The following is a 19,959-nucleotide window of genomic DNA, read 5'->3' as shown; positions in this document are numbered from 1 at the left end:
ATGTCTTTTGTGGACACTGCCAACAGCTAGTGGTACCCCTTGTTTTCCACCCATGTTTTCTCTACTCCTACTTTTATCACTTTGCTACTGTATCTCGCGCTGGTTCAAGCCCATTGAAATCGTTGCTGACCAGAATGGAGAGCTAAATTTTATTTATTATTATTATCATTATTAACATTCTCATCTATTTTATTCAGTTTCCTCAACACCCAGTAGATGCATAAAACAAGAAAGAGCCAGTAAGTACGAGTGAAGGGATGGTTGGATAAATTTAATATCACAAATCTTCAAGTTGATATGTTTAGATTCTTTTGACAATACAAATATGGGTGAACGTTTGACTATTGTTTAGCAAAAGTTTTATAAAATGTAGCGGCTAATTAAAAGTTTCGTCGAATGTTCGTTATATTTACCTAGTTAAGAACCTTTAAGAAATGTAATAGATCATTACTGTAACAGAAAGATAAAACATGCAACGTTTGGTCGTTGAGAAGGGATGTTGATTGCTTTTTTTTCTGTTTTTTTTTTTTTTTTTTGCTATCCTTTTTATTTATTTTGTTTTTGTAATAGCCTTTAAGGCCAGACACCGGTCGAAAAAAAAATTTTTTTTGTTTCACGGGATAGCGCGGATTTTTTTGTATCAGCTATTTAGCCCTTGAATGGAGTTTCAAAAAATGGTTTTACTGCACTCGTCGCGCTATCGGTTGCCATGGAAACAATCCAAAATGGCGCCAAAACAAACAATTTTAAAAGCTAACTCCTTCTTCAATTTTGTGAGTAGACTCAAAATTCTTTTTGAAATAGTTACCTAAAAGACAGATCTACATTTCTATGATAAATAATTTGCGAATTCCTCTTAGTTTTTTTTTTATAATTTTTTTTTGTAAAAAAGTGTGTTAAATTTTAAGAAATTTTGATGGAAAACGGTATAACTACCAAACTACTAAGTAATTTTTAAAAATCTATCATAGAAATGTTTTTATATGTATGAAGAAAAGCTCAACCAAATTGCAGATCTATATCTCTTGTCAAAAAGAAGGAGTTAGCTTTTGAAGTAAACAGTCTCTAACCAAAACAAGGAACTGAGAAATCGCGGAAAGAAAAACTTAAAGCTTAGTAACTTCTAAACTACTCAATATTTTTTTAAAAGCTCTCATAGAAATGTTTAAATATGAATAAAGAAAACTTCAACCCAATTTTAGGCCTGTATCACATGCCAATATAAAGTTATAAGCTTTTGAACTAAACAAGCTTACTAAAACAAGAAACTGAAAAGGCGAAGGAAAACAAAGTGAAAGCTTAGTAACTACTAAACCACTAAATATTTTTTAAAAAGCTCTCACTGAAATGTTTACATATGTATGAAGAAAACTTCATTCAAATTTTAGGCCTGTATCACATGTCAATATAAAGTTATAGGGATTTTAAGTAAACAAACTGTAACAAAAACAATGAACGGAAAAAGCGCGAGCAGAAATATCAAGCTTAGTAACTTTGTTTTATCTAAGCCTTTCATGTAATTTACCTGGTGAATGAAAAATATAACCATCTTTCAATGTGTTACTACATATAACTTTAACATTACTAATAAAATTAATTATTTTATTCACTTTTAGAAAAGTCAACATGGTTGTGTTGTGTACCCAACTGCTGACCAGGCTTCAGAGAAGTACACAGTAATAAAAACAATGGTGTTTGCAAACATTGAGCAACACAGTTATAGGTTTAGTTAGTTATATAGAAGTTCAGTGTCCACTAGCTTCATGGTTTTTGCCATCTTTGGTCTTTTGCTATCTAACATTTAGTGATGATGTCGCATATTGCTTTCAATTTTTGCGAGCATCTACTGAAGTAGCAGCATTAGTAGGAAACACTCTCATCTTTCTTAGCCTTCAGTTGCAGGGTGATGGGATGAACATCAATTAAAGAAATTATTTCAAAAGCTTATAGGGGAGTATCACCAATTCTTGCAGCCCTATGCTCCACTGGGGGCAAATAGGAATAAGAATAACCTATTCATGAAATCTAGAGATACATCACTGAGTGCACCAGAATTTAAGCAGCTGCTCATGTTCTGTTCCTCTGTATGCTAGGATTATTTGATGAATTACCTCTGTAGTCACATGGATTAAAGATGGTTGATTTTTGTAGCTAGGGGGTATCTTATTTTCTGTCAAAGATTTCTGGGAAAAGCACTATAGCTGTCTGGCCTTTTAGGGGGCTGACAATGATGTGCTCTCTAGACACTGAATGGCTTCAAACTTGACTAGATAGCAGTTTTCATTGTTTGTTAGGAATGCTATACATAATTGTCTTCACATTCTGTTTGTTACATTTGGTTGGAGTAAGACCATCCAACCCCCACCCAACCTTTGTTTTCTGTGCAAATGATGTAAGCTCTGTTTCCCTACATTCCTGACAAAGTACATAAATAACTAGCATTGCACGTTCACTCAAATGTGTAAATGTTCACATCTAGTCCTGATTACTACCGAGATTTGCAGCAGAAATGAAAACTTCGCTTTATTTTCAGCTCGCTTACCACATGACTGATGGTGATTTCGACAGCCGAATTCGGTTCACTAAGTTACTTTTTTTAGCTGCTACGACGGTCTAAGAACGTCCACGTGGTTTTTATTTTTTTGCACGTGGTATTGTGAGAAGAAATGAGCGTCTGACAGGCACAATAAACATTTAATATCAACGTTAATGTCTTAGAAAAGAAAATATCCCAGAACAAGCTTTGAGTTGCGTCGCATTTGTTTATACATCCGGAGGCCATGACAGTTGCCTTGTGGGATACCCGAGCACAGCCGAAGCGTGTTCGTGTGCCCTATGACCACGTCTAGGTCGCATTAGTGAATTCTGATTGGCTATATGCAAAGTATGTTACGCATGCGTCCATATAAGGAAGTTTCCGACCCTTTGTGTCGTCTAGAAAAGAGCTTGTATCATAGCTTGGGGCCTTCTAAGGGTTTTGACTCAGCCTTTGTTTGAAAATTCATGTCATGACCTTTCGACCGATATACGATGTGACACAGTTGCCCACGTGGCGAGGTGTGTTGCTATGTCTCAAACATTCTCTATTCTCGCTAATTCTGCGCTCGGGAAAAGTAAATAGGATAGAAGTAGATGTTTTCATTGACAAAATAGACATATTTCTAGATTATTCTATGAAAAACCACTTGGCGAGTGAATAGAACAAAATATGAACTTTGACAGTATGAAGTAATCTGAAAATGGCCAAAATGACAAATTTTTGACAATTTTTCGACCGGTGTCTGGCCTTAAAAAAACCCACTAAAGACTAATGTTTCTGTTTGGACCTCCTATTTTCTCGACATGAGCACGAGTAGTTCAAGACTTTCGCCTGACCATCAGAATGCTGTTCGCCATTAATGTTTAAACTTCCCGGAAATAATGTCACATGGATGGACAGGTGGTGTCCGAGATTAAAGACTGGAACCAGAGTTTTTGCCTGCTATATTTTTAAGCTGTATAAGCAGCTGACGCTGCACCCGGCGACCAATAATTTAGTAATGTAAGTAGGTAACACATGCAGAAAAAATATTTATATTGCGAGGATTTGTGTTAGGGTGATGGTGAAAAGCTTGCTTAACGTCTCCAGTGCAGGGAGGATCTAAGGTTGTGAACTTCGTCCTTGTGTACACGGATGAAACTGTTTACTAGGCGAAGGTCTTCTACAGGTACTCTCCTTACTTTGTGAGCTCTAACCCACAGTTATATACTCCGTGCGCTCCCCGACCCCATGGTGTAAAATCATCTGTAAGTTGAAGTATTTTTCTAGCACATAAACCAGCCATCAACCAGAGAAACTGTGCATGGTGGATGAAAAATTTGAATCCAGGTGACCCACAATGATAGTCTGCCTTGGCGACGAGACACAAGCTGACTTAACATGTATGAGGCATCCTATGTCATAAACTAGAGTGAGTTCCTCTATGTAATGATGTGCATTCTGGAATAATAATCATAATGGGTATTTATAATGCGCACCATCACGACCAAGATAGACCGCACTCACTGCGCAGACCAGTAATGATAAATGAACAGATATATCTATATTTATCACTATAGTGAACGGTGTACAGGCACAGAACGTCAAGCAATGGATGAAGAATACCATCAAACATATTGATAGTCACCATGACAGACAGTATTGCCAGGGAGTTAATAATAGTAATTCAGGGTTAATACTTTGTGAACAGATATGTTTTCAGAGGGCGTATGAATGTAGCCTTGGAGTCTGTGGCGAATGTGATGTGGAAGAGAGTTCCACTGCTGAGCAGCACAGAGGGAGGACGTCCGTTGTCCGTATGTGACTGTCTTTGTGGGAGGGAATAGAATGTGGGAGTCTGATGAGGAGCGAAGGTTTCGGGCAGGAGTGCGGACAGACAAGATTTCAGCAAAGTAGTTGGGGGAGCAGCCTTCAAAGATAGCACGTGGCTCCACCTGAGTTATAGGAGTTGGAAGACATCCATAGAAAGCATAGTCACCAAACAGAGCATCCCACAGACGAGTCGCTAACACATGCAAAAGTCCGCCGATCAACGATTTAAGGTTAATAAAAAAAAAAAAAAAAAAAGCTGAACCCTGCGGAACCATCAGAAATGAACCAAAGCCACCAAGAAGTACAGAAGAGGTACTACATCCGATAGTTAAAATGGCGGGCACACCAATACACACCACAGTTCAGTGTTAAGAAGACGAAAAATGACAGAGGAAACTCTTTCCACCTTTTATCAGAAAGATATAAATATAAAATAGCAAAGATGTTAGGATCAAAGAAGGGTGTATGTGTGAAAATGAACTTGGATACTCAACACAGCATTTCATTTTAAATCTACTTTATTTTATATAACATACAAAAAGAAAAAAAAAACCCAAAGAAATCACAGTCTCAGAGATATTGCATTAAATATTAAAACTAGACCAATTGGCCAGGAAGAAAAAAATAGTTCCTGGTATATATTCATTACCTACAAATAACAAGTATTTTGCTGCAATTAACCCTCAAAAAAAAATGTTGATCTGGTCATGTTTTTCAAATATATTAGCTACAATAATGTTTGTTGCTTATGTTAACACAATCAAGATAGAAAATATACATATAGCACATGGAAGGCATGCAGCCATAGGCAACCCCACCCACACACCCACCTGCTCTCCCACTCATTCACTGATTCATTTTTGTCATTCTTTAGCAAAGTCAGAATCTTAAACAGCACAGTCCTTCTCTAATATACTGCCATGCAGACAGCGAAAGGAATGCCAAAACACTAGAGAAAATACAAAGCAAAGAATACATTATTAAATGTCATTATCTAAAGAACATGTAGTCAACATAAGCCAAAAAATCATATCCTTTCAGCATGACTTAAAAAGTGATACATTTTATTATATTTGACCCCAATATTTGTTTTTGCAATATTTTTCCTACTGTGTAATATGTAAATAGCAAATGTTCAGGCATCACATTATACTTTACCTACTCCTTCACCTGATAAGCACTTCTGTTTCCAAATCACAAAGAATCAGTTGATATAAAAAGGCAAAACAAGGATAAAATGTAGAAGAAAAGTATAGTGTCTAGAAAGAAAACCTTTAGATTTTTTCTGTAATTTTCTTCTGTCAACAAAATAAAATGAAGTTTACATAAGTAACATAATTTGACAGCTAGTTTACAGTATGCAAAGTTAAGTCAAAATTACAATACACAGAATTCAAAAGAATCAGTCCTGTCAAACTTATATCTAATTTTGAGACAGTAACCTTGTAATACCTATGCAACCTGCACACAAAACAAACATTTTCATTGTAATGTCATGAATTCCGACTCATCTGCAGTTCTTACTAGAATCTGGCTTTAAGCAGAATTTTAACCTGTAATCATAGCAACAACAAAAGGTCTTTAATTTTTGAAGTCAAAAATAATTATTTCCTTTTGCATTCAATTATTTCATGATTTCATAACTGGCACAGTAAGTAGATTGTATGCAGGCATATGCAATTATGTATTTCACATAATGCTTTACAGAACATTTTGTTCCTGACATGTCAAACACTTCTGGTCATTTCCAACAGGGATGTGCACTCGAAAATTCCGAAAACTTCACTTGTCAGCAACAACATTTCTAGCAATCAATTCCTTCATGATTTCATTACTGCCACCATAGATTGGTTGCACGCGAGCATCCAGAAAAGCACGCGCAATAGGATACTCCAGCATGTATCCCCAGCCTCCATGAAGCTGCAGACACTGTGTGGCAATACGATTCTGCAGATCTGATGCCCTGCAACAAGAATGAAATGAACAAGTTTAATAAAAATGATGAAAACAAAAATAAAAATAGTCCCCTTGCCCAGTGGCCATAGTGAATGTAAGAAGTTTACCATCTTTAAGACATGGCATACGGAAGGCTAAGTCCAACCCTCTTCTTCCAGCTTTTTTCTAATAACTTCCCTAATAAAGCAGGTACCAGTTTCTGTTGGACAACTGCTAATGGGGCAGGCCTCAAACAACTGACATTCTACTCCACACTTACCAGAGTCCACTGTTAGTCAAAGGTGTCATATTTCCCTTATGTTTTGATATGTAAACACATTCTCTCTTATGCATGTACAAATGCACATGATATTATACTCATACACAGCCAAAAACAAGAACTCACTAGCATCATTAAAGGAAAAAACCCAAGGTATTAAAACTTTCTGTACTAAAAGACTCGATCTGCAAGGGAGGGAACTGGTGTTTTATGCAGAGCCAGCAAGGCTATATCACAGCAAAGCAGCCAGACCTGTAAACAGACCACACATGCAGAGAAGAGCATGCCTGAGAAGCGATCTGAACCCAGGTCAGCAATACTTCATTGTAACAGTGACAGGTGCTAACTGCTGGGCCACCAGACCACTATTCTGTACATAAACTTCACAAATAAAAAGACAGTTGTACTTACCAGTACTTTGCCATGGAGGCTGAGCTAGAATCCAGACCCCGATTATTGTGAATCTCCAAGCACTGGTCAACAAAGGCCCTTGTAATGCAAATCTCTGTCTTCATCTCTGCCATTTTGTGCTGGACAGTCTGCAGCAAGCAACTAATATTACTAACCAGAAGACAAGCACATGGTACATGGCAAAATTTAAATAAAACAAATCAAACTGCTTTCTTAAGAAAGAGGATTACAAGGAAAGAAAATTAGCGCACAGATGTAGTATCCATCATAAATAACAAAAAAATATAAAGCATCACAATAGATAGCTCTACTAAACAGAAACATACCAGATAAAACTCTTGTGATGGGAAACCCTACTGCTGCTATTGCGATGGACTAGCAATTGTTAATGCCAACAGTATTGTCACCATAACCTTAATGCCACCATCATCTTCTTTTTCTCCTATCACCATTTTATAATTATCACACACTTATCCACAGTAATAGCTTGATTCAAAGTATCTGATTATTAATTAATGTTCATTTACTCATACAACTTATAAAATAACTAATATTTTATCATTAACCCTGTGCAAGAAACTGCTTTACATCAAAAAGTTGTTTCAAATAAATTATTTTATAGTTGTTTTTTTTTATGTAATAATCAATACTCTTGAAATACATGGTACATTATCTTGAATACTATGGTACTTAAAATAGATTCAGTGTAGTACTGAAAATATATCCAGCTTTACCTGTAATTTTGACAGGGTTTTTCCAAATGCCTTTCGCTGTCTGATGTAGTTGCGTGTTTCTTCAAACATCCACTCACAGGCCGAAAGGCCAAGGGAAGCAATTAAGAGGCGCTCCTGTGGCAATTCTTGCATTAAATAGTAGAAGCCTTTGTTAACTTCTCCCAAGAGAGCGCTTTTTGGCAGGCGCACATCTTCAAAGAACAATTCTGAAGTATCCTGCATTGTGACATAAGACAAAGACCTTATATACTGCTTTCAACCTAAAACAAGTTTTCCACCTAAAAGAATTCTCATAAATATATATAGATATATGTAATGTATGTTTATAACTTCTTATAACAAATTAAATAATTGCTCATGCGTTTTTCTTCTTCATTACACTTCATTACAAATAAGACTCTTATCCACTGCCTATCAAAGATAGTTGAAATCTGACACAAGCGAACTGAAGCACAAGATCCATGTTTCATATGCATCAGATATGTATAACCTTGCAGCCTATAAACAGGACTGTGCTTAAGGCCAGGCAGATGGGGCCCCATGCTTTTGATAGTCGTTAGGGGCCCCACGCTTTTAATTAATCTAGTAAATAGACTCCAAATTAATTCCTATGCCTCCAGCTTCACGTGGCCTAAAAAGCAAGCCTGCCTATATATATATCTACACACACCTAGTGATACACATAGCAATAACTGGAAATGAATAAGTTTGTCCTAGATCACCAGATTTTTTTTCTTTGGAAAGTTCAAGCATTTGACTTGTTATATCCACTTATGTCATGAACTCACTGCAATGCAAAATAACCAAACTATCCCAGGATTCCTTTTGTGCATTCAATGCTGACTTTAATGACCTCACATAAGCCATTGTACCTGAGCCTTCAAGCCAACTTTTTGTAGCTTTTTCCCTTTCTTGAAGCCAGGCATGCCTTCTTCCACTAGAAACAGACTTATGCCATGTGCTGCGGTCTTGGCATCAGGGTTGGTTATTGCAACAACAATGACCACCCCTGACATGTAACCATTGGTGATGAAAACCTTACTTCCATTCAAGATCCAGTCATCTCCATCCCGCCGTGCATTTGTCCGAATACCTTGCAGGTCACTGCAACCATCACCACACACAATCACCATGCAGAATACTATTTCCACAACCTTCTTCTCTAGTTTTAGAATGAAGCAAAAACAAGAAATATAAAATAAACTGAACACACACATCAACTATACGCACGTTAAGTCTTGCTTGTGTAAACTTACCTGCCAGCGCCTGGCTCAGTCATGGCTATTGCACCAATGCATGTGCCTGCAGTCATTCTAGGAATGAATTTTTCTATCTGTTCCTTTGTGCCAATGTGAGTAATATAAGGCATCACAATGTCTGAGTGCAAAGCAAACCCTGGGCCAGTGCAGTTAACATAAGCCCTGCAAAACACAAAAGAGCCGAATAATAATAATGTAAACTTATAATGCACAACATCATGACCAAGACAGATCACACTCTCTGCGCAGACCAATCACGATAAATGAAAGATAACACCCAGTGGACAGTGAGTACATATAGTCACTAAACAACATAAAGATGAATTATAAGAGTAGAATGTAAAGCAATGGATGAAAGTATGAAGGGATATAATCAGTGTACGATGCAGTCATTACATGATGGTTAGTATAACAGGGAGTTTTTAATAGATGCTTTAGAAGTGTCATGCAGATCCCTACCATCTAATAAATAGTATCTAAGTTAGTACAATGCCTTGTGTGGGCACAAAGTGAGACACCTGTTCTCTTTAACCATTTCATGACACTGATCCAACCGTGTCATATCAAAAAAGGATTCACATGTTCATGAATGTCACATTTGTTCATAAATAAATCTTGATTATCTAAGATGTTGATAAAACATGAGAGCTGTACAAAAGAAATCTAGCGAATTCAAAAAAATCTTTTCAACTTCCTCTCTAAAAGCCATACCTCTAAAAAAACATTAACAGTAAAAACACAGTATCAATGCATACTGTTCTTCTTGTACAATGTTGGCCATGAGGTAGTCCCCCCCTAAGCCACCAAATTCTTCAGGTGTGTTGACACCTAGGAGACCTGTGGTACCTGCTTTCTCCCATACCTAAAACAGCAATCCATTATTCCAAATTATTACTTTTATAAAACATGGATTCCTTAATCAAAATAGGCAAAAGAATTAATTAATAGAATAGAAACCTTGCCAGTGTTTTCAGACACTGCAATGCTATGTCAGCATATATTAAAAATAATTATTAAAATGAACTCTTTTTACATAACAATCATAGTATACCATGTCTACAAAATAGCATATGCTAATAAAACAAATCATACCTGCTGTTGATAAAATTGCTCCACATATATATAATAAAAAAAAGTGTTTTATTCACCTCTTTGCTAACTTGTCCATTTTTTTCCCACCTGCAAAACAAAAGGAAAACTCATGTCAAAGAATATTGTCCATACAGAAAATATACTTCTTATCAACTCAACTAGTACTGTAACTCTAAGCAAAGGAAGTAACTTCTATTTAGCAGTTTTATTATAATAATAATGTACTAATATGTATTTAAGGTATTTTCCTGCATGGCAGTAAGTTTAATATGCTTTAACCCTCTTAGTACAGCATAAAAGTATAAATATTACAAAGACTGATTAATAACTAGAAGACTGTAATTTAAAGATCAATAGTGGGTGAAGTTTGTTGTTTATTATTGCTGCTGTCAGGTAGCCATTAGACCAAGAAACCTTCACATTTTTGGAATGGAGAATGCTTGAACTTTGCAATAAAAGTAATGAAAATTGCCTTCTTTTTGCTTCCCTGGCAAAGCCATGATCGTGGCTAAACTAAAGGTCAAACTAAAAGGAATAGCACAAAAAAAAAAAATACAGCAGGATAGTTTGTAAAATAAAAAAAACAAGAGGGTTAGAGGAAGGGAAAGGTGATGAGAAAAGAAGACCTACAAGCCACAAGGTATTTATATGACTATTATTGTTGTTGCAAAAGATTACCACAAACTACTTATGGTATCCACAATAGAGGTGATTCAGTCTTTATGGCAGATTTGAAATCTTCAAGGTCACTGTTTGAAGTAAAAGGGGCAACGCATTTAAAACAATGGGGCCTGAAAAGAAAAGGAAGTGGTGCCCAAATAGATGCAAGACATACAAGTGCAAGACCAGAACTGCTGATTGGGCATCAACTTCTTAGACAAGTATCAGGGGACTACACCATGAAGGCAACAACAGTACAGCATCTCCCTCTGCAGTCAAGGCAACCCTGAACTGACAGCTAGTCGACTTTATGAAAGAATGAGGGATAATGGCTTTGATCAAGATGAAAATAAAAGAAATTATAACCAAGTAAACACAGATAAATTTCAGAAAGAAATTATGAGAACTGTAGATAATATTTTACAGGCATCAAAACGCATCACTTAGAAGAGAAAAAGAAGCGAAAATGATTTCAAAACAAGATCAAAAACTGGTGTATGCTAAATAAATAATAAAATTAAAAAATGTAAATAACAGACTCTTTTTTTCCTATTTCTTTCAGAATTTATTTATTGTAGGTACTTACGCAAGCATGTAAGTTTAATATGATGACTTATGCTTACTCTGCATGAAAAGGTACAACCTCCTCTTGGAAGAACCTGCGGGCAGTTTGACGAAACATGTCATGATCTTCGGAAAAAATTCTTCTGATGCCAATGTCCATCATGGTTTCCTGCCTGAGCAGTTTCTATACGACCCTTTGTCTTTGCATTTCTGTGTATCCAAGGAAAACAAACATTAGGAGGAAGACAACACAAGTTTATTATATCATGGATAATATCTAATTTCTCACACACACACACACACACACTCTTACACAGCTCCATCAAGACTTGTTTAGCAGTTTTAGTGATACAACTCCTCTTTGCCAGCTTTAGTAGCTTCAGCTTATAACCAGACTGAAATGGCTGATGAAAACAAATAAAAGGAATTGCCCTGCACCATGCTACCATTATCATCAACTGACATTCATATATGTTCTTCTTCCTCTCTATAACAATCATTATCCTGCTAATTGCACGTTGTTCCTCACACTAAAATCCCCATACCAGCAAAGAAAGTAATCAATTATAACTGGTTTAATAAAAGCTGTTGAATGTACATACAAGATACATTTAAGCTGTGGTCTAATTTTAAATAGTTAAATGACATTAGCTTTAATTATTTATGGATAGCATTGATGTTAACATTGAAAGTTTATTAGGATAGATTTATCAAGCCCCTCAGAAATACTGTGACACGAACATCAATCAGCATAAAATGTCATTTTTTTCAGCATTTTAAATGAAGTATATTATGCTGTCTGGATATGAAATTCATGATAAAGGAAAGACTAGCTGATACACACTCAAACGCTCTGTCATTTAAAATTTTTTTTAAAGAATATAGTAAAATATCAACAATTAGCTTTGATACTTCAAAATCTATCTCACAATCTTTACATTTTGATATTTTACTTCTTCCTCTTTATTTTAAACATACAAAAATAATCATGATGAGGAATTGTCCAGTCAACACTACAACATAAACTTGAACCTATGACTTTAATCATATCCGTTCAAAGGTTGCTCAGAACTGCTGTGGACTTTGAACTCTTCTTAAAGTACGTGTATACTTTTCTTAACTCACTAGTCTTTATGTATACAAATGAATAAGAAATGCAGACTTTGCCAAAGACACAGTAGCATCGCAAATTTTAAAAGTGCGTCTTACTCAGATTTGAGCTCTGCTGTTGCGGAGGACAACAGTCGAGGACAAATATTTCCCTGGACTGAGTTTGGTCTAACGGTCGAAAGCAGACGCCACAGCGATCGTCCTGAGGCCGCCATACTTGAACCAATGCAACAGAATGCGCTCCCCTTGCGGAGGATATTTTTAACTCCGGGGAAGCAATCGACCGATGACGACACAAGTCGATTGCCTCCCCTGAACTTTTTTATTATTATTATTTACTTAATCTAGAAAAAAATTAATCATAGAGAAAGTTCATTTTCGGTACAGCATGCTTGAGAAATTACAGCTTTATATTTTAGAGTAAGAAAATGCCAAAGTATTTGTGATTTAACTTGAGTTCTTTGAGTAACACGTTTGCAATCTAATGATCGTCCTCTACTAGCACTCTATAGCATCTACCAGTTTTGATGAAGACGTTTTCATGCGAATCATGAATTCTTCAAAACCCGAAGACTGGAATGTACGCAGCCTGGATTACATTTAAGAGGCATGACAAGATACGTCCAGTCCGTTTATTGTCAATTAAAAGCACTCGACCAGGTAATTAAATAAAACTTCAAATAACTTGGCAGACATTCCATAACTTAATCAAGTGTCATATATTTATGTGATATATGTCCCCGAAAGCAGACAACGAGGCAATGAAATAAAGTCATTAAATATGTGATGATATATTGTGTGAGATAAGCAATTGGTAATTCAATGTGTACCGCAGGCTTCATAATAAGCAGATGTCTCACCAGGTACTGATTTTGGTTATTTGACATTTAGCTAGCTTTTGTTTCTTTATTTTATTAACGATTGAAGTAAAATCTGAATTTGGTTTTTCTGTGCTATTAGATCAGTTCATCTACTTCTCAGTCAAGTGTATCTTGTTGGGAAAAGACGAACAACTCGGCTAACATAGGATACAGCCATTACAATTCGTGTTAACTTCAATGTCTTATATTTTAGCTCCAGTCATCCGCATGCATTTCGAATCGAAAAATTGCTTTTGATAGAATGGAAAACGTCAAAGCCTTATGGAACCTGGACGGTAAATAGCTGAGCTATGACGGATAAATTCAGGCAGTTTCCAGTCGCAAAACAGAGGTGAATTGTAGAGGCTAATTTGTAACTAAATTCCAATCCAGACACGTCTCTCGCTTCTTTTTTTTTCTTTTTTTTTATTTTATTTTAGAATTTATTTTACTTGCAAAGACCAGCTTCTATAGCAAACCGTTGGAAAAAAGGAGTTTAAGATAAATATTCCTTTACAGCAAAAAGTAGCATCATCGAGTACTATTGGGTATCTGGAGAATAGTTATTTAGCGGTCACCCATTGCTTTCTCCCTTCCCAATCTTTGGGAATACAAATCCGTTTGTTTTATTGCACAACAATTGTTCCGTATTTCAAAAAAAGTTTGTTAGCTAAAATTCTCGTTCACTACAATGTGAACAGGTAAGGAAGCTCTGAAAAAGCAACACCGCCTAACGGAAATCAATTAGGCCATGCTGACATACAAATACAAGCAAATATTTCTCTCTCCCTTTTTAAAATGTTGCGACCGCAAGAAAAATGTTTCGATCAGTATCAAACCTTTCACTGAGTAGCTGATAAGCTCAGCTTGAAGCCTGACAACATCTGTTTCATCCCCTGTACTTGCATATCTCTGAGGGGATGCAATTGATGCCAAGGGTCTCCCAGGAGTTCGTCTGGCCAAGCTCGATGCCGATATCGCCGTCGAAATCGATCTCGCGTTTGCTCGACACCGATCTCCCTTTCGGTAGACACTGATCTTTTGGCGACCGATGGGCCTCTCCAGCGTCACATTAACTCAACTATTGAGCTATCGACTTGTTTATGGGGGACCGGTGTGGGATTTGTTTAACTTGTTCATATCTGTTTGATATCCGTTGTTTGTTTGTGTGTTGTGAGAGAGAGAGAGAGGAGGGGTCGATTCATGTGTTTACACAAGGACAGGGCCTGTGCTAGGGAATGTTGCGCCCTGGGCGAAACACAATTGCTGCCTCCATGGTCCTGTCCTACCAATGACACTACTCTACCCGATGAGTCTACTCTACCCGATGAGTCTACTCTACCCAATACTGCATATTGGACAACGAAGATTAGATCGTTTCTGAGATAAAGTTTCTGGCTTTTCAATGCACCTCGTATGTTTACAAACCTATTCGCGACAATCCTCCCTGATATTATGTAAGCCTGCACACAGCATTTCAATTGTTTTGAGTAAAGAGAGCAAAGCTTAAACATGTCATTATTTTAATATGTATAGATAAATTGGTAAGAAACTTAGGTACGTATGATTGACCAGAAGGAGATCTTTTCTCTGGTTTCATCGTCACTTTAAAAAAATCCACACTGTCTTTTGTTACTTTATTCTCCTAACGGTAAAATCTGGCTATGTATATATTTATTTCAAAAAGAGTTTTCCTTTCAATATTTTACTTCGTACACCTCTTTCAAGCAAATTTGCTACAAGAAAACAAGATGAAATGGATAACAAAGAATAAAACTTTTTCAAAAGTGAATGGTGAGATTTTATTGTTTTTTAAAGATCTTCCAGACAATTATTTGCCACTCATATCGTTCGTGGCATCTTTCTCTTAACACATTCATTTGACACATCGAATACACAAAGAAAGAGGGAAGGAAAGAAATACCTGGTAAAAAAGAGGAGAGAGAGAGAGAGAACATCATGAGAGAAAAGAAGATAGTTCCTATCTATGATAGCACCACCCGTCTTTCTGATGGTTGTTCAAAGACTAGAGTCCCTATCTTTGTACAAATTGTCTTTATAGAAGTCGCTCAAAGTAGAACTCATTACTTAATATAGGTATCTGATATCTTTCCAAATGGTATTCGATGATACTTCTCAATAAAATATTTTATAGTTTAAGAAAGGATTTGTTTTATCGCATATTAGAAGGATTGGTTGTTTGAACACACCGTGCCGTTGATCGACATGGCAGATTCCTGTCATAAGGAGGACCGTCTGATTGACTTAATGACTCTAACATTTAGAAGTGTGAAATCAACAATAAACTTGCTTGAGGTGTAATTTACATGAATCATGAGTAATCACTTAAAAGGTAAAGGTCGATCGTCTTCTAACTTTAGGTCGTTGGCGGATGAGGAGTCAGATACCACACATTCCTCAAGGCTAGTGAAGCGCATAAGCAACTTATATAAAAAAAACGAGTAAAATAGGAAGAGAAAGTTCAAAAACTGATCCATGTATTTCCTTTTTCTCTTCTAGTGTCATTGACCTTTTTCTTTTCTTCTCTCTTGCACACATATACGTTGAAGTTGTATGACGCGCACGTATGAGCTTGCGTGCGTGTGATTGAGAAAGAGAGCGCGTGACCGAGATGGATGAAGTGGAGAAAAAAATATTTCGTTGCTAGCATCTGTCGCTGCGATGAGAAACGTGAACTTCGCGAGGGTTTGTCTTAGTCACGTGACCGACAGCGTGAAACGTCATCGCGCCGCGTCGATCGCCAAGCGCACCGATCTCTTCGCCACTAGCGAGCATCAGCTGATTGGCGCGCCAGTCTGACGTCGCGCGGAACACACGCGGCATGCAGCCCTCGGTTTGTGTGCCAGCTGTTTATCTCGCATCGCTGCCTGTGCCGCCGCCGCCGCCAACTCTTGGAGAGGTCGAACAGTCTCCTAAATCGACAAAGTCAGTAAAAATTACAAGCACCTTAAAGCTGGGACAAGACGGAAGGAAGGTTGTAGTTCTTCCTCTCTGCGTCAATCGACGCCTTGGCTTGACGCTTCGACCTCGAGGACTGGAGGTGGTTCAAAGTTCAGCGTTGTCGCCGATGATGTGACGACTTCTGGGATGGAAGGAGAAGAAAGGTCGAGAGTTCACTGCTGTACAAGTCCTGTCTTGTGATGGATCTGTAGTAGCCGGGGTGGCTTCGTCAAGGAAACCCCGCTTGTTGCCTGGCGACTTGAGTGCTGTCATCAACCACGACTGTGCAGCTGTGTGTTTACAAAGTGAGTAACCGTTGCTGTATGTTCTCACCCGCCCCCGCCCTTTCCCACCAGTGCTAAGCCTCTGCCAGAGCCAGAACCAATAGGCGAGGAACCTCTACTTAGCTCCACGCAGTTCTGGTGATCAGATGTCATCTGTGTGTGTGTGTGTTAGGATTGAAGTTTGGTGTTGATGACGAGTGACTCACTTTGCGACCACTCACTGTCTCGTTCATTCATTCCTACATCCAACATCTATATCAAAAACATTGATCACTTAAGAGGCCTTCCTCTCAACATAAACACCCATTGCTAACCATGAGCATTACTATATGTTACTTATTAATTAGTCCCTGTCGAATTAGACATCAACCCTCCCACCCCAATATTTGTAAGTATTCTACTTTTCTCTTTTGTTTTATTGTAGTAACGTAGCGTTTCGGTTTCTTTTTTTCTTAGGTCATGGGTTCGATGTAAAAAAAATCATAATTTTTGCTTATTCGGTTGCCCTCGTAAATAAAGATTTGTCACTTGTTAATGACTAACTGACTCTCTTAGTGTAAAACCTATCGACAGTAATTTGATCATTAATAACCACTTAATGACTTCGTACTTGATATTAAGAACAGGCTGAAGGCTACGAGGGCTTACCAGAAACATTATGAACTGCAGTCATTACGCCAGAGGTCATAATCGTGAACTCACGTCTGAACCCAGATATTTATAATTAACGAATGGTTTCAGCCGTCCCACTGGCTGAGTCCTTCACAACATAAACGTGTCCATGTACAATCATGACGTATGTGTTGTTGACCTTGACCTCTGTAAGGGGATGTTTGTAGGCATGTGTATCTCGAAAATAGAAAGGCTGTGTTCTTCAGACTTGGAGTATCTTTTATTGTGTTTATGCAATCGCTAGAAAAAGTTGCACTCTTTTTCAAGATGAGGTACGGAGCTTAAACTCTACAATTCTGCAAAATGGGGATTTTCTAAAAGCAGAAAGTTTTCAGACAATTGCCAGGTGGAGTCAATTTTCTCATGTGCAAAAGAAATCAAACATTATTTTATCATTATATCATCCTCATTCAAAAAGCATTTATTTGAAAAAATGTTCTTCATTTTCCCCTTGACAGACATTGCAATAAAGACACAACTTCATTATCTGTCCGTACAACCACTTTTTAGAGAGACATCGTTCCCACATTTAGTATTTTTTATGCTTGAGGTAGCCTGTGCAATTTGACCAAAAGCAGGTAATTCACTTAAGAGTCCCACGACGAATCGTGCAGTATTTCTATGACTGTGGAGTAAAAACATGCTGGGGTAAGTGACTTCAGAGCTTCTCGGGGGATTGCACACAATCAAATATTTGTTTTGAGAATGCTGTTGTTCGTGGGTGCATTAAGGATGGCGAGATATCAGTTCCACGGATCTTAATTAATGTGAAAGCCTGGCAGAACTCTTTTCTTAAACAACTGAAGATTCCTCACTCACCAAAAAACAAAAATTATCACACTGAAGATATCATCTTGTCTTTAAAAGGTATTCCAAAATCATTTGCCAAAATTATTATAAGCACATGGAGAACATTAAATATAAACTTCTTTCGTTGATGTAGCCATATGGACTAGCCTTCCATCAAACACAATCACGTGGTAGTTTCATTCTCATTTTAAATATTGTGGATCTGGTGGTCGTAAACTCCAACTCTTTCCTGTTCTTCCTTCTACACGCTTTGGGTATAAACATTCTGGTTCAACATCATCCAAGACAGGGGTCTCAAACACGCGGCCCGTGGGCCTCATGCGGCCCGCGAAACATTTTTGTGCGGCCCGTGGCCACGTCCGCGGTGTATATGTATGTTGTGCTTGGTGATTAATTCCCGCGGTGAAAATTACCCCCGTTATTAGTGACAGAGACAACGTCAACTTATTTTAATAAACTAAACTGCCTGTGCATGTAATAAACTACACTAAATATAATTAATAATTATAAAAACTTTATTTTAGCATTTAACTGCAGTGACAGTAGTGAAAATGAAAAAACATTTTCTTTTCGTGGTGCGGCCCGCTGACTGGCTGTTACTTTCCACTGCGGCCCACATGCTAATATGAGTTTGAGACCCCTGATCCAAGACAAACGTTTTCGATATGATGAGATAATTTGTTTCTGCATGTTTACATGTCTACATCATTATATCCCTAATGAAATTACACTAGGCCCGTTGTTATGGTTCTTTGACTGTTCGACTCCCCTACAGCCCCCAACTGCTCTTTGGGGGATGTGGGAGAATAATTTGCTTCCAAAAGGTGCTGTAGGAATCTTAGATGACGACTTAACCGCAGCTTCCGGTGCTGGACTATAAGAACAGCAATACTAAACTATCCTCCCCCCCCAACTTAGAACTGTTCTCTTTTTCAATTCCTTTCTGCGATGTTCTGTCTTGAAGAGTTTAATTATGCATTGCAGATCCAGTCTAGAAACTTCTGATCACCCATCACGATTTGATGGATGTAATGCGGCAGAAGGACTGTGAATGTCTGCAGGAGTGTCTAGCTAGTTCTTGGTACGTCACGTTAAGTCTGTATCCCTTATCGAACAAAGCCGCCTTGCCTTGGTCAGCCTCCCGATCGATTTTTGTTTGGGAGGGTGGGTATGTGGGATGGAGGGACACGAGACGGGATGAGAAGCTGTCGAGGAAGGATGGGGAGGAGTGGCTGGGGTGGAGGGATATGGTTGAAAGGTGATGTTTGGTACAGTAGAGAGGAGGGGAGTTAAGGGTTTGGCGAGCAGTAGGAGCGGTTCGAATCCACTGCCCGACACTTTGTGGACAGGCTTGTTGCCTTTCTTCTCGCTCGTTGGCGTCGCTAGGGGAACCAGCGCCTCAATGTTTTTTTGTGGAAGAAAAGCTTCCAGATCCGTCCATGATGTGTTTGTGACCAGGTAGTGCGCAGATAGAAGCCGGCGCATGTTCCAGACGGTCAAGCGTGAACCTTGGGTAGCCTCCCTCCCCCTATCCTCTCGACGATGTCAGATGTAGCAGCAGCAACAACAGCAGCAGCAGCAGCAGCAGCAGCAGCACTCTCGTCTCTTAAACACCTCTGTCGACAAACCGAGATTTCGAGCTTCACTGCGCCGTCGTAACTAAACAAAGAGTTCAGGTAATAGCTCGACAAGAGTTATTTCAATTCTCTTCTTTAATTTTTTTTTTTCGTATTCATCTCTGTTCATGTCTTTTGTCATGTTTCGCTTTGTTTTATATTCTTTTGCTTAAATGTCACCCGTGGCGTCTGTTTGAGGTTGTGTGGTAGTGAGGGCGGCAGTGGTATTTGCGCGGCGAATTACGGTGTGCTCTCGCGCAGTCTCGTGATGATTTTTTTTTCTCTCAGTGCAGTGACAATAAGAGACAGGAGGAAGATGATAAGCTAACAAGAGAAAATGGAAACATGTTTGAAGAAAAG

The 19,959-nt window shown here is 38.0% G+C and overlaps 2 protein-coding genes across 2 annotated transcripts in view; one reads left to right on the top strand and one right to left on the bottom strand.

Moving 5' to 3' along the window:
* Window positions 1-4,851: 4,851 nt before the first annotated feature.
* LOC112557703 (long-chain specific acyl-CoA dehydrogenase, mitochondrial-like) lies at window positions 4,852-12,636 on the bottom strand. The gene is made up of 9 exons (XM_025227702.1): window positions 12,496-12,636; window positions 11,346-11,496; window positions 10,119-10,149; window positions 9,726-9,832; window positions 8,968-9,132; window positions 8,584-8,815; window positions 7,712-7,927; window positions 6,978-7,105; window positions 4,852-6,314 (listed from the first exon to the last, which is right to left on the bottom strand). Exons 2-9 carry the CDS (start codon window positions 11,447-11,449, stop codon window positions 6,134-6,136), a joined length of 1,164 nt encoding a protein of 387 aa, XP_025083487.1. The 5' UTR covers window positions 11,450-11,496; window positions 12,496-12,636; the 3' UTR covers window positions 4,852-6,133.
* Window positions 12,637-15,954: 3,318 nt separating this feature from the next.
* Window positions 15,955-19,959, top strand: part of LOC112557654 — a 28,421-nt gene continuing 24,416 nt past the window's right edge. Inside the window, exon 1 of the mRNA XM_025227643.1 lies at window positions 15,955-16,522. The gene's annotated coding sequence lies outside the window, so the exon portion shown is untranslated. The remainder of the gene's footprint in view (window positions 16,523-19,959) is intronic.

This window comes from Pomacea canaliculata, linkage group LG2, assembly GCF_003073045.1.
Source record: "Pomacea canaliculata isolate SZHN2017 linkage group LG2, ASM307304v1, whole genome shotgun sequence".
NCBI lineage: Eukaryota > Metazoa > Mollusca > Gastropoda > Architaenioglossa > Ampullariidae > Pomacea > Pomacea canaliculata.
The sequence above is the reverse complement of the archived record's forward strand: the minus strand, read 5'-3'. Positions and strand labels throughout refer to the sequence as shown.

Coding starts and splice junctions, on each gene's coding strand:
- LOC112557703 (XM_025227702.1), bottom strand. CDS start 11,449: ATGATGGACATTGGCATCAGAAGAATTTTTTCCGAAGATCATGACATG. Junction 10,150..11,345: donor GTTGTACCTTTTCATGCAGA/GTAAGCATAAGT, acceptor TTTGTTTTGCAG/GTGGGAAAAAAATGGACAAG. Junction 6,315..6,977: donor GCCTCCATGGCAAAGTACTG/GTAAGTACAACT, acceptor TTCTTGTTGCAG/GGCATCAGATCTGCAGAATC.